Below are 13,445 nucleotides of genomic sequence, written 5' to 3'. Positions count from 1 at the left end.
TATGTATTTTTGAAGGTGAACCTTAGGAATACTGAAGTATGCTTTCTTCAGAGAGATTCTCTGGTAATTTCAAGTTTCCGAGGAGCTTTCTGAATTGGAAAATGACTTGAGGTTGTGTCCAGTGTTTGACCAATGTTTCTTAGGAAACATGCCCTTTGTTCATGGTAACTGGTTAGCCAGCAAACTTGACTTTATCTACCTAAAGAAATGTAGGGGTTTCAACTTTATCACTTTGAAACAGTTATCCTAAATTGTCTTTCATTTGCAGATATTTGCAAATCTGGATTCATCCCTTCTGATGTAGAGATGAGGTTACAGTTGGAATGGCCATTCCAGAAGCAATTACTACTTAAAGAACAATATTACAAAAGGTTCAGGAACACCACCTACTCAAGTAAGAAATGAATGGCACTCTGCAAGTGTCCCAGCCCCTAAACTATTTGGAGCTTGAACGTGAACTTGAATCTAATGAGCCCTACCGCAGTATGAAGCTGCATAATACTAAAATGTTATTAAGACTTAATGGGAAATCTTGAACCCAAAACTTCTGGCAGGGGCGAGGGAGGGTTTCTTCACCTGCCTTTACCTACTACCACACAGTAAAATATACAAATCATTTACTCACAATCTAATAATAACCTTAGCTTCTCTGAAGAACTGGGAAATCAAGGAAGACACGGATGCATTCCTCATGTAAAACACAAAAGTATAAAGAGCAGAATGTGAAAACATTCACGCCTTGTTGTCCATTCTCTCTCCCCTTCAAGAAGCAATCCCTGTGAAGAGTTGGTGTATCATCAGGCTGGGGAATCCTGGGCCTCCCCAGATAGGCTTGGCCACCAAGCAGCTTTCTCTTTTTCTTTCCTCTGTGGCTTTGCAAACTCAGGAGAAGCTCACTAACCAGGAATTTATTTTCATTCACTGAACCAGTCTTCAAAATGGGATGATGCTGTCATACAGGGCTTTGAAGCAACTGAAACAAGCAAGCCTTTTTTAACTATAAAATATATCATTTTCTCAAAGTTGATGTTTTATACCCACCTAAGGGATGATGTTGCCCCAGACCTTGGTTAAGGAAATAACTTGCTCAGATAGTCTACAACTGTCTTCTTTTGACTTTTGAAAAATAAATGATCTTGAAGTTAATTTGGAATAGTCAATATTTCTTTTTCAAAGTATATTTTATTGGTTATGCTATTACAGTTGTCTCATTATTTTCTTCCCTTTTATACCCCTCTTTCCAGTACTCCCATTCCCTCCAGCATCCCTCCCCCACCCCCTTAGTTCATGTCCATGAGTTGTACATATAAATTCTTTGGCTTCTCCATTTCCTATACTTTTTTTAACCTCCCCTTGTCTCTTTTGTACCTACCAATTATGTTTTTTATTCCCTGTACCTCATCCTCCATTCTCCTTTCACCCCATCTCTGCTCATAACTCTTCATGTGATCTCCATTTCTGTGATTCTGTTCCTGTTCTGGTTGTTTGTTTAGTTTGTTTTGTTTTTGCCTTTTTTTTTAGGGTAAGTTGTTGATAGTTGCGAGTTTGTTGTCATTTTACTGTTCATAGTTTTCATCTTCTTCTTTGTCTTAGACAAGTCTCTTTAACATTTCATATGAGGGCTTGGTGATGCTGAATTCCTCTAACTTGACCTTATCTGAGAAGTACTTTATATGCCCTTCCATTCTAAATGAAAGCTTTGCTGGATAGAGCAATCTTGGATGTAGGTTCTTGCCTTTCATAACTTGGAATACTTCTTTCCAGCCCCTTCTTGCCTATAAGGTCTCTTTTGAGAAACAAGCTGACAGTCTTATGGGCACTCCGTTGTAGGTAACTCTCTCATTTTGTCTTGCTGCTTTTAAGATTCTCTCCTTATCTTTAATATTGGCTAAGGTAACTATGATGTGCCTTGGTGTGCTTCTCCTTGGGTCCAATTTCTTTGGGACTCTCTGAGATTCCTGGACTTCCTGGAAGTTTATTTTCTTAGACAGAATGGGGAAGTTCTCCTTTATTATTTGTTCAAATAACTTTTCTACTTGTTGCTCTTCCTCTTCCCCTTCTGCTACCCCTATAATTCAGATGTTGGAATGTTTAAAGATGTCCTGGAAGTTCCTAAGCCTCTGCTCATTTTTTAAAATTCTTGTTTCTTCATTCTTTTCTGATTGGATGTTTCTTTATTCCTTCTGGTCCACTCCCTTGATCTGAGTCCCAGTTTCCTTCCCATCACTATTGGTTCCTTGTACATTTTCCTTTATTTCACTTAATTTAGCCTTTATTTTTTCATCTAATATGCAACCCAATTCAACCAATTCTGTGAGCATCCCGATGACCAGTGTTTTGAACTGTACATCTGACAGGTTGGCTATCTCTTTGTTGCTTAGTTGTATTTGCTCTGGAGCTTTGATTTGTTCTTCTGTTTGGGCCAATTTTTTTTTTGTATTGTCCCGCCTATTATGTAGTGAGGGGCAGAGTCTTAGGTGTTCACTGGAGTGTGGCAACCCAAGTCACTGGTTTGTGATGCTGACTGTGGGATAGGGGTCAGAAAGGGAACAATGGCGCTTGCTCTGCTCTCTGCCATATTTCAGTCACTCCCCCTACTTCCCACAAACAAATTGGACCCTTCTGGTACTGATTCTTGTGTGGGTGGGTTTGTGTAAGTCCTGGGTTTATATACATCTCTCCAACAAACTCTCCTGTGAGTCTGGGAGTTTCTCCTGGCACCTCAACCCCCACAGGTGTTTTAATTGGTGCTTTGAGGCTTTGTTTCCCTGTGCCCGGACCCTGGGTTGCATGGTCTGTTTCAGCCCCCAATTTCACCTGGTTTATGTACATGTAAACGTAGGACTGGAAGTGCCGCACCCCTCTACAATCTGCTACCTCATTGGGTCCACCCGCTGCCACCTTGCACACTGGTGGTCTGCCAGCCACCCTGCAGGGATCTCTCTCCACCCTAGCTGCCTGACTCCATCCCTGCTATCCATCTGGATGAATGTGTCTACTTTAACTCCTTGGTTGTCGGACTTCCATACAGTTCAATTTTCTGTCAGTACTGGGGATTTTTTGTTTTGAATTTGTCATTGTCCTTATTTTGGTTGTGGGAGGAGGCACAGTATGTCTACCTATGCCTCCATCTTGGCCAGAAGTCTGTTTAATTTTTCAACCAAGCTCAATAAGTTCTGTGAGCATCTTGATTACCAATGGAATTTTAATTCCACATCAGATAGGTTGGCTATCTCCTCATCACTTAGCTCTTTCTTTGGAGTTTTGCTCTGTTCTTTCATTTGGGCCATATTTCTTTGTCGCAGGGCTCCTGTGAAGTTGTAAGGGGGCAGGGCCTTAGGTATTCTCCAGGGCAGGGCAACCCTCTTTGCTGCATTTTGGTGCTTTCTGTGGGGGAGGGGTCAGAGAGGGAAAAACGCAGCTTGCTTGCTGGGCTGTAGCCCCACTTTCCAAAGAACTGTCATGTGGGACTGGGAGTTTCTTCCACCATGGCAACCCCTGCCATAGCCCACAGTCAGCTTTGAGTCTCAGTTTCCCATTCAGCCAGCCCTGCCCGCATGGTCTGCTGCCTTGCCCCAGGTTTTCTCGGTCTGCCCGTCTGCTCTGTCTACCTCCTACCAGTCTGGTTGACTGTTTCTTTAATTCCTTGGTTGTCAGAGTTCCATGCAATTTGATTTTCTGGCACTTCTGGTTGTTTATTATTTTTATATTTGTTGTTATCCTCCATTTAGTTGTGCGAGGAAGTGAAGGGTTTCTACCTAAATCTCCATCTTGGCTGGAACTCTGATTACCAGTGTTTTGAACTCTATAACTGATATAGGTTGGCTATATCCTCATCACTTAGTTCTTTTTCTGGAGTTTTAATCTGTTCTTTCATTTGAGCCTTATTTCTTCGTCTCAGAGCATCTGTTATATTGTAAGGGGAAGAGCCTTAGGTATTTGTCAGGATGGGGCAACCCACTTCCCTGCATTGTGGCACTGTATGTGGGGGAGGGGTCAGACAGGGAACAATGCCATTTGCTTGGCTCTCCACAGCTTTTAGTCACTTCTCCTACTACTCACAAGTGAATTGGGCCCTTCTGGTGCTGGTTCCCAGGTGGGTGGGTTTGTGTACATTCTAAGACCCGTGGTTCCTTCCTACAAACTCTCCTGTGAAACTGGGAGTTTCTCCTGCCACCACTACACCCACATGTTTTTACAGCCAGAGTTTTTGAGACTTTATTCCCCATGCTGGAAACATGGGTTTTGCAGTCTGTCTTGCTCCCCAATTGTTCCTCCCAGTTTATCCACACTGAATGCGGAACTGCCCAGTCTGCCAGCCACTGCCTTGCCTCACATCCTCTGCATCCCAGCTGCCTGTCTCCACCCCTCCTACTGGTCTGGGTGAATGTTTCTTCTTTAACTCCTTAGTTGTCAGACTTCATACAGTTTATTTTTCTGGCAGTTCTGTTGTTTTTTAAAAATTGGTTGTTATCCTTTGTTTGATTGTGCAAGGAAGCAAAGCATAAGTACCTATGCCTCCATCTTGGCTGGAAGCCAATCTTTCTAAAAGTAGATTATTGAAAATAAATTATCTTTGTAAGATTTTAATGTACATTATTCAGATTTCAGTGTATTCTGTGGATTTTTAATTTTTTTGTATATGAGATACAGAATAAAATACACACATAAGAAATCAGAAAATATGTTACATACTAATAGATAATGCAGTTTTCTAAATTATTTTTTGCATTTTAAAATGGGGGGACTTCTCTGACACTTTAATAACATGATCTATGGTTGAACAGAATTTGGCATAAGGCAGGGCAATCTCTGATCCCATTAAAGGGACAATGGAAGTATAAGAGACCTGCAGCTGTAAGATCTCATTTGCAACAAATCTTTATGGTGTAGGCCTGCTAGGAGAACACCCACATCATTAAGTAATCTATAGGTTCCCACTTTTTTATTATGTTAAACATTTTATCAGTTTATCTTCAATTTTCCCAATTAAAAAGTAAAGGCTTTCTACCTCACATGATCTTTTGAGATTCAGTATAGTAGGTTTTCAACATTTTTCCTGCCTGTGGGACTTGGACCTTCATAGTTCCTACACCAGGGAAAAGTTCCTTTGCTAACTACATAGTAACAGTATAATTTTAGCCATACTCTTGGCAATGAGAAAATATATAATAAATACAGACAGTTTATTTGTATTTATAAACATTTGATTTCTCTTTTGAAATGTTCTATTTTAATCTGAATGACTTGCAAACATATAAATAAGAACCTACTGTGTTTATTTTGGCTACAACTCATTATCGTGATGAGTATCTCAGAAGCCAATAGGAGTTTCCACCCACTGTTCCTTATCCATAGCTGAGGTTGGTAATACCTGAGCAAACTGGAATGGCATCATACAATGGGAGAGACAGCAAAAGTCTATTGTGGCTTGGACACTTTGCTTAGTTAGTGGCATATATCCTTAAAAAAGGTTTCCTAGGAGATACAGGTAAGTTTTCTAATTCTAGGACCCATTGCTGGTGTGTTTCACTTAAGCAGAAGATGACAAAAACATTTGTCATGAGAATATAAACTCACACTGTAAACCTGTTAGGACAGGAAAGAAAATGTTACAGGTATAATTCTGGATGTGATTTCAGAAAGGAGGGCTCTCTTATTAAACTAATCACATTTAATGAGCTGATTCTTGGCTCTTTTTCTTCCACCTCTCTTCCTCATTACCACATTCCTCCACCCCACCACCCACTCCCATGCTGGATGCTGGACCCACCCATGCAAATGTGCACGGTACAGTATGATGCCAGGGAGTCAGTGCCAATTTTTAAAGGCATCTAGATCCCTTTGTCCCAGGTTTCTTTCCATGCTCATACAGGAAAAGGGAAGAGATTGGATAATGATCAAGTGTTGGATAATTAGCTATAAGTTTTCTTATTCTTATTTTGAAGAGTGAGTAGGCTTTTTTTTTTCTAAGAGTAGATTTACACTCAGTAATTTAAACTCAGCCTTCATGGTAGGAGATACTGCTATGTTACAGGGGGCAGATAATAGAATTTCAAGGTACATACATTCCAAGTCATTTGGAAAAATGAAGAAATAGTGGAAGCATAAGTATGAGTTGAATAAGTATTCTTTTTTCTTTTTTATTTTAATTATCGTTCATCTACAGTTTTCTGTCTTTTACTCCCAGCCCAGCCCACCTACCTGACCCTCCCCCCTCTCCTATTTCCACTCCCCCTAGTTTTTGTCCATGTGTCTTTTATAATTGTTCCTATAAACACTTCCCGTTTTCCCCTGAAATTCCCCTAAAATTCCACCCCTCTCCCCTCTGGACACTGTCAGCCTGTTCTGTATTTCAGTGTCTTTGGTTATATTTTGTTTGCTTGTTTGGTTTCTTGTTTAGGTTCCTGTTAAAGGTGAGATCATATGGTATTTGTCTTTCACCACCTGGCTTATTTTGCTTAGCATAATGCTCTCCAGTTCCATCCATTTCTGTTGCAAAGGGTAGGAGTTCCTTCTTTCTTTCTGCTATGTAGTATTCCATTGTGTAAATGTACCATAGTTTTTGGATCCATTCATTTACTGATGGGCACCTAGGTTGCTTCTAGCACTTGGCTATTGTAAATTGTGCTGCTATGAACATTGGGGTGCATAGGTTCTTTTGGATTGGTGTTTCAGGGTTCTTAGGGTATAATACTAGCAGTGGAATTGCTGGGTCAAAAGGTATATCCATTTTTAGTTTTCTGAGAAAATTCCATACTGTTTTCCAAAGTGGTTGTACCAGTCTGCAATCCCACCAATAGTGCACTAGGGTACCCTTTTCTCCACAACCTCTCCAACATTTGTCGTTTGTTGCTTTGTTTATGATGGCCATTCTCATTGGTATGAGAAGTGGTATCTCATTGTGGTTTTAATTTGCATCTCTCTGATAGCTAGTGATATCGAGCATCTTTTCATGTGTCTCTGGATCCTCTGTGTGTCCTCCTTGGAGAAGTGTCTGTTCAAGTCCTTTGCCCACTTTTTAATTGGCTTGCTTGTCTTCTTAAGTGGAGTCGTGTAAGTTTTTTTGTATATTTTGGAAATTAAACCCTTGTCTGAGGTATCATTGGCAAATAAGTTTTCCCATATGGTTTGTTCTCTTTTTATTTAATATTGTTTCCTTTAGCCATGCAGAAGCTTTTAATTTTGATGAGATCCCATTTGTTTATTCTTTATGTCCCTTGCTCTAGGGGACATATTAGTAAAAATGTTGCTGCATGAAACACCTGAGATTTTCTTGCCAATGTTTTCCTCTAGGACTTTAATGGTGTCATGGCTTATATTTAAGTCTTCTATCCACCTTGAATTTATTTTGGTGTATGGTGTAAGTTGGTGCTCAAGTTTCATTTTTTGCATGTAGTTGTCCAGTTCTCCCAACACCATTTGTTGAAGAGGCTATTTTTACTCCATTTTATGTTGCTGCCCCCTTGGTCAAATATTAATTGACCATAGAGACTTGGGTTTATTTCTGGGCACTCTGTTCTGTTCCACTGGTCCGTGTGCCTGTTTTTATGCCAGTACCAGGCTGTTTTGATTACAGTGGCCTTGTAATACAGTTTGGTATCAGGTATTGTGATCCCTCCTACTTTGTTCTTCTTTCTCAAAATTGCAGGAGCTATTCTGGGTCATTTATGGTTCCATATAAATTTTTGAAGTGTTCTATGTCTGTGAAATATGACATTAGCATATTACTATGCCACTGCATATTAAAGTACTAGTGTCTAGTACTTTAGTAGGTATTGCATGGAACCTGTAAATTGCTTTGGGTAGTATGGACATTTTGAGGATGTTAATTCTTCCAATCCATGACTCTCATCATTTTCTTGAATTCTTGTTTCTTCATTCTTTTTTGTTTGGTTCTTTCTTTCTTTCTTCTGGTCCACTCCCTTGATTTGAGTCCCAGTTTTCTTCCCATCACTATTGGTTCCCTATTCATTTTCCTTCATTTCACTTAGTGTAGCCTTCATTTTTTCATCTAATTTGCGACCAAATTCAACCAATTCTGTGAGCATCCTGATTGCCAGTGCTTTGAACGGTGCATCTGATAGGTTGGCTATCTCTTCGTCACTTAGTTGTATTTTTTCTGGAGCTTTGATCTGTTCTTCCGTTTGGGCCATTTTTTTGTTTTGTTTTGTCCCACCTGATATGTATGAGGGGCCTTAGGTGTTCACCAAGACAGGGCAACCCAAGTGGCTGGGTTGTGACGTTGTTTGTGGGGGCGGGGTCTGAGAAAGAACAATGGCGCTTGCTCTGCTCTCTGTCAGATTTCACTCCCTTCTGCTGCTTTTTCCAAGCAAACTGGGCCTTTCTGGTGCTGATTCCCATGTGGGTGGGCTTGTGTACATTCTAGGACCCCATGGGTCTCTCCAACAAACTCTCCTGTGAGGCTGGGTGTCTCTCCCAGCACCTCAACCCCCACAGGTATTTTCAATCAGTGTTTTGAGGCTTTATTTCTGTGCACTGGGTTGTGCGTTTTGTCTCATTTCCCAGTTTCACCTGGTTTATCTGCATGCGAATATCAGACCACCCAGTCAGCCAGCTGCCTTGTGCGCAGTGCCCCTCTTTGCAGTCGCTGCCTGCTGGGTCTGCCCATTGCCACACTGCACCTGGGGTTTGTCAGCTGCTGCTTTGCACTCCGGGTGCCACCACTTTTTTTGCCTCGACCCCTCTGCACCCTGCTGCTCGATTCTGCCCCTGGTACCAGTCTGGATGAATGTGTCTATTTTAACTCCTTGGTTGTCAGACTTCCATACAATTCAATTTTCTGTCAGTTCTGGTTGTAATTTTGTTTCCAAATTTTTGTTGTCCTTCTTTTGGTTGTGTGAGGAGGCACAGTGTGTCTACCTATGCTTGCATCTTGGTTGGAAGTCTGTAGTCTGAATAAATATTCTAAAATACAACAATTTCAAGTTTTTTGTGCCATAATCACCACTCCCCACCCCTAATGCCCCTTCCCAGCCGTTCAGTCTGTGAGAGGGAGAGTGGAGCCTGGAGCTCAGGACTTACGAGTCCTGACCCAGGACACTTTCCGCAATATGTAAGGCTATAATATAGCTGTGACTAAGGTAGTTCCAGGACTTTTATAACAGACCATAGTAATGACACTGCCACCGATGATCTATGTGACATCAGGCAAAGCACTCATTTCTTTGGGTATCAGATTCCTTATAGAAAAATGAGGGTGGAGGTTAGGGAGGACCCAGTAATCCCAAAGGCCCGTGCTGTCTGAGACTATGGCTCTAAGATCCAGTGGAACGCTGGACCGCAGGACTCAGAGAGCTTTGCACACCTGGTGTCTATAACTCTGATGACAGGCAGCAGTTTTGAGGAAGTGGGTGACACAGCAAACATCAAAAACACACAGAATATTTGCTTAAGGTCATTTCTGCCTCTTAGTCTTAATCAGCAATATTAAGTCGAAGGTTTCACTAAGAAATTCAGGCTGAAGACCTACAAAAAACAAAAAATACAAAACCACTTTTAAGAAGAAAGGGTATAAATTTGCCAGATAGACAGACATTTATTTTTTAAACTAGGAGAATTCTAGAGTGAACTTCTATTTAACTCTAAATGACTCTAAATACACATGAAAATATGGAGAAGTTCTTCAGCATATAACTGATTTAAAGATAATGCTAAAAATTACATGTTGCCACTCTCAAAAGGTGATTATAGACTAGCTAATAATTAAAAAAGCTGAATTCAAAAGTTTTCAAACTTTTGTGGCACTTTAGTGACTTACTAATTTTTTTCACAGCATATCTAGCCCCCCCAAAATATCTAAGAATTTCCGTTATTAAGCTGTTACTAGGTTATTATTAGGTCCTCACAACCTGATAGTAACAATTCTCATCATATCCAACAGATGTTGATGTGTTTCCCTTGCAAATTTCAAAGACTCCGCCATGTCCCTGTGAGTGGGGTTGACTGGTTGAATTTTGGATAAACAACCATTTTTTACTGTATTTCTCAAGCATTGCATAGAACATACACTAAAAATTATTCATTATCAATCTGAGGTTCAGTTTAACTAGATACCCTATGTTTTTATATATATTTATTAAATTTAGTGGATGACATTAGCCTATAAGATTATGTAGGTTTCAAGTGGATGTTTCTGCAATACATGATTTGTATCTTGCCTTGTGTGCCCACCACCCAAAGTCAAAGCACTTTCTCTCACCATATATTTGGCCCCCTTTACTATCCTCCCAGCCCCCTTTTTCTCTGGCAACCACCATACTGTTGTCTATGTCTTTGAGTTTTTATTTGTTATTTTTGTTTGTTTATTTGTTACTCTCAGTTTTATATCCAACATATGTGTGAAATCATGTGGTTCTTAACTTTTTCTGTCTGACTTATTTCACTTAATATCATATTCTAAGATCTATCTATGTTGTTGCAAATGATGCCCTGTATTTTTATTTGCTAAATCTGATGACCACACCAGTTAATTCACTGTGCCTCTCCAGATGCCTTGGTACGCAGTTTGGGAACTGTAATTCTATAGCCCTAGGCCAGTTTTTTAATGTAAAATTCTATTTATTTAGAATTAATAAATTATATGCATGAGTTTTTCCAAAAATTTTTAAATTATATTTATTATATAAATTTTATTATATTTATTACTAAATATAATAAAATTTCCCAAAATATTTTGTGATGGGTTTGTAAATAAGGAGGTTTAGATTATGAAAAGCAGGGTTTATGTTGACTGACAAAGTTCTGGCCTTTGCATGTTGAGCACTAAGCCAGTGCAGCATGATTTTTCCCCTTCACCTGAGGTCGCTTGAACAAAATCTGAATGCTAGACCAAAGCTTCCAGTACCACCATGGGACTTAATTCAACAGCCAAGGAAAATGAAGTTACATTGATTTTTGTTTATTTTCTAGTCCAATTTTATTATCTCTTAGTCATAATTATAGTTGCTCATGAGGGCAATAATTCCTTCGATTTAACAGCAGAAATAGTAACTCACTATGAAGAACAAATCTGGAGACCTTCATCAATTTAATAGTTAGGTGCCAGCCCAACTATTAAATTACATTTTTCTTCTAGGAAGCTTAGTGGATATACTATATACTTTTGCAAGTTGCTCAGACCTGCACTTGATCTTTGGTCTAAATGCCTTACTACGAACAGCAGATTTGCAGTGGAACAGTTCTAATGCCCAGTTGCTCCTGGATTACTGCTCTTCTAAGAGTTACAACATTTCTTGGGAACTAGGCAATGGTAAGTATACCTGGGCACATTTAATTAATGAGATTCCCCTTTGGAATTATTTGCTTCTATTTATGACATTCCTTTTTAATATACTTGTCAACACTTTTGTGCAGTGCTTAGCAGTGCAACTTTCAGGTGGCTTAAGGCAGAAAACTCCTTTGCATATCCTAGAACCTACTGCTAATCCCAGTTTATGTTACATTTGAACTGAAGGCAACTTGAAACCAGCAACTTCCACAGCGCCCAGGTTCCCTGGAGATTTTCAGGGTCACTTAAGACTATTGTGCTTGGTAGGCCGAACCCAGCAAGACTGTAAAGGGGGAAGTTTGCTTTTATGCTTCCATTCCTTTCTCTGTTCCTTGACTTGTCAGTTAATTTCAGCAGCCCCATTCCAATCCTCATGATATGCTCAAGCTAAAAGTTCCCAGTATAGAATCCAGATCGAGGTCCTGATTGTCTCCTTCTTTGCTCTTTTTTGCAAGGAACTTATAAAATCTTACTAAAGTGCAAATGACTAGCCACATTGATCCAAACATATTTATAATGTTTTCCACACATTAGCTAGTGGAACCAAAGATAAAATTGGAAATGAGATGTAGTAGTGTGATGGGCATAGTTCTGAGCACTTAATAAGTATTAATTTATATCTTTTAACCACCCTGAGGTGGATACAATCATGACCATTTCAAAGATGACAAAAGAAGCACAAAAAGGTTAGCTGAATAGCTTTGTGATGCTGTGCAACTCTTAGAGTATTCTTAGAGAAATTAAAATTTGAACCCAGGCAGTCTGACTTCAGAACAAGGTCTCTGCTCTCTTGTAACTTCCATCTGGAGGTAGGGAGCCAGACCAATAGGAAAACAAGCCAAGAAATGATGCATGCCTGTAGTGGTATGTGTTATGATAAAGTCTAGAAGCAAATTTTGTGATTGAGTTGCTGAGGATAGCTGGAAACTTGGAACATGAAAGCAGAATAGAAGGATAGAGGCAACTGTATCTTAGCTAGATGATGAACAATTTTACCTTAACAACCATATAAATAATAGATCATCTGAACCCATCCATATCCATCTTCATACATCCCTCCCTCCCTCCCTTTTTACCCTACATATGCCCAACTCCGTCTGCTCTTCAGAGTGAGATAAAAGAAAGATAATGTGTTTCCCTCTTTGGGGGCCCCTTTTGAAAAGAAAAGATCTGGTTTCCAGGGTGAAGCTATATTTGGGAAGTAGTTTGGACACTGTCTATGACTCCCTCCCATCTCTTCAGCTTTGCTTATTCTAGGCTCATTTGCACATATAATTTGTGAGTAAATAGTCTCAGTAAGATTTTTTTTAATTCTCGCTTATTGATTTTAGAGAGAGAGGAAGGGAGGGAGAGAGAGGGAAAGAGAAACATTTATTAGTTGCCTCCCATATGTTCCTTGTTCCCTGACTGGGGATTGAATCCATAACCTCGATATGTGCCCTGACCAGGAATTGAAGCTGCAACCTTTTGGTTCACAGGATGACACTCCAACAAACGGAGCCACACAAGCCAGGGCATGCCTTAGTAATACTTTTTATTGCATTGTAGAAACTGCTTTTGAAATGTCTTTCCTCAAAGCAAAAAAAAAAATTAGGTTATTAAAATCCTGAATATAATTTTTTTCAGCTATCCATTTGTTTAATGTCCCCACCATTCATTTCAAATAGTTTAAATACCCCATCATACTTATTGTTACATAATTTAAGATTTTATTTTTCTGCAATATCTTCTTTATAACTAGAGGTTCGACTTTCCTCACTTTGGATTCTAAGTTTTTATAATTTGAAAAATGCTTTGTTGCTTTTAAAATATGCTGCTGTTATGTTTGCTGGTAAATAAGAAATTTGTACATAGTGATTATTTTGAAAATTGCTCTTTCAGAACCTAACAGTTTCCAGAAGAAGGCTGGTATTTTCATCGATGGATTGCAGTTAGGAGAAGATTTTATTAAGTTGCATAAACTTCTAGAAAAATCTGCTTTCAAAAATGCAAATCTCTATGGTCCTGATGTCGGTCAGCCTCGAGGAAAGACTGTTAAGATGCTGAGGAAGTAAGAGCTTGAGGAAGCAAAGTCACTTTTCTTAAAAATAAGATTTCTTTGTTGTGTGGAATCCTTGATAGTCCACCTGTTATTAAACAGTTTGCTACCTGATTA

General features: G+C 39.5%; 1 protein-coding gene across 1 annotated transcript in view; it reads left to right on the top strand.

Annotated features, from left to right (window-relative positions):
• Positions 1–13,445, top strand: part of HPSE (heparanase) — a 53,166-nt gene that overhangs the window by 17,383 nt on the left and 22,338 nt on the right. The window contains exons 3-5 of the mRNA XM_037152573.2: positions 269–394; positions 11,099–11,272; positions 13,172–13,340. Of these exons, the coding sequence (XP_037008468.2) occupies positions 269–394; positions 11,099–11,272; positions 13,172–13,340 (469 nt within the window). The remainder of the gene's footprint in view (positions 1–268; positions 395–11,098; positions 11,273–13,171; positions 13,341–13,445) is intronic.

The sequence above is a fragment of the Artibeus jamaicensis genome, unplaced genomic scaffold (genome assembly GCF_021234435.1).
Source record: "Artibeus jamaicensis isolate MK-2021 breed Jamaican fruit bat unplaced genomic scaffold, CSHL_Jam_final contig_452, whole genome shotgun sequence".
In the NCBI taxonomy this organism is placed as follows: Eukaryota; Metazoa; Chordata; class Mammalia; order Chiroptera; family Phyllostomidae; genus Artibeus; species Artibeus jamaicensis.
The sequence above is the reverse complement of the archived record's forward strand: the minus strand, read 5'-3'. Positions and strand labels throughout refer to the sequence as shown.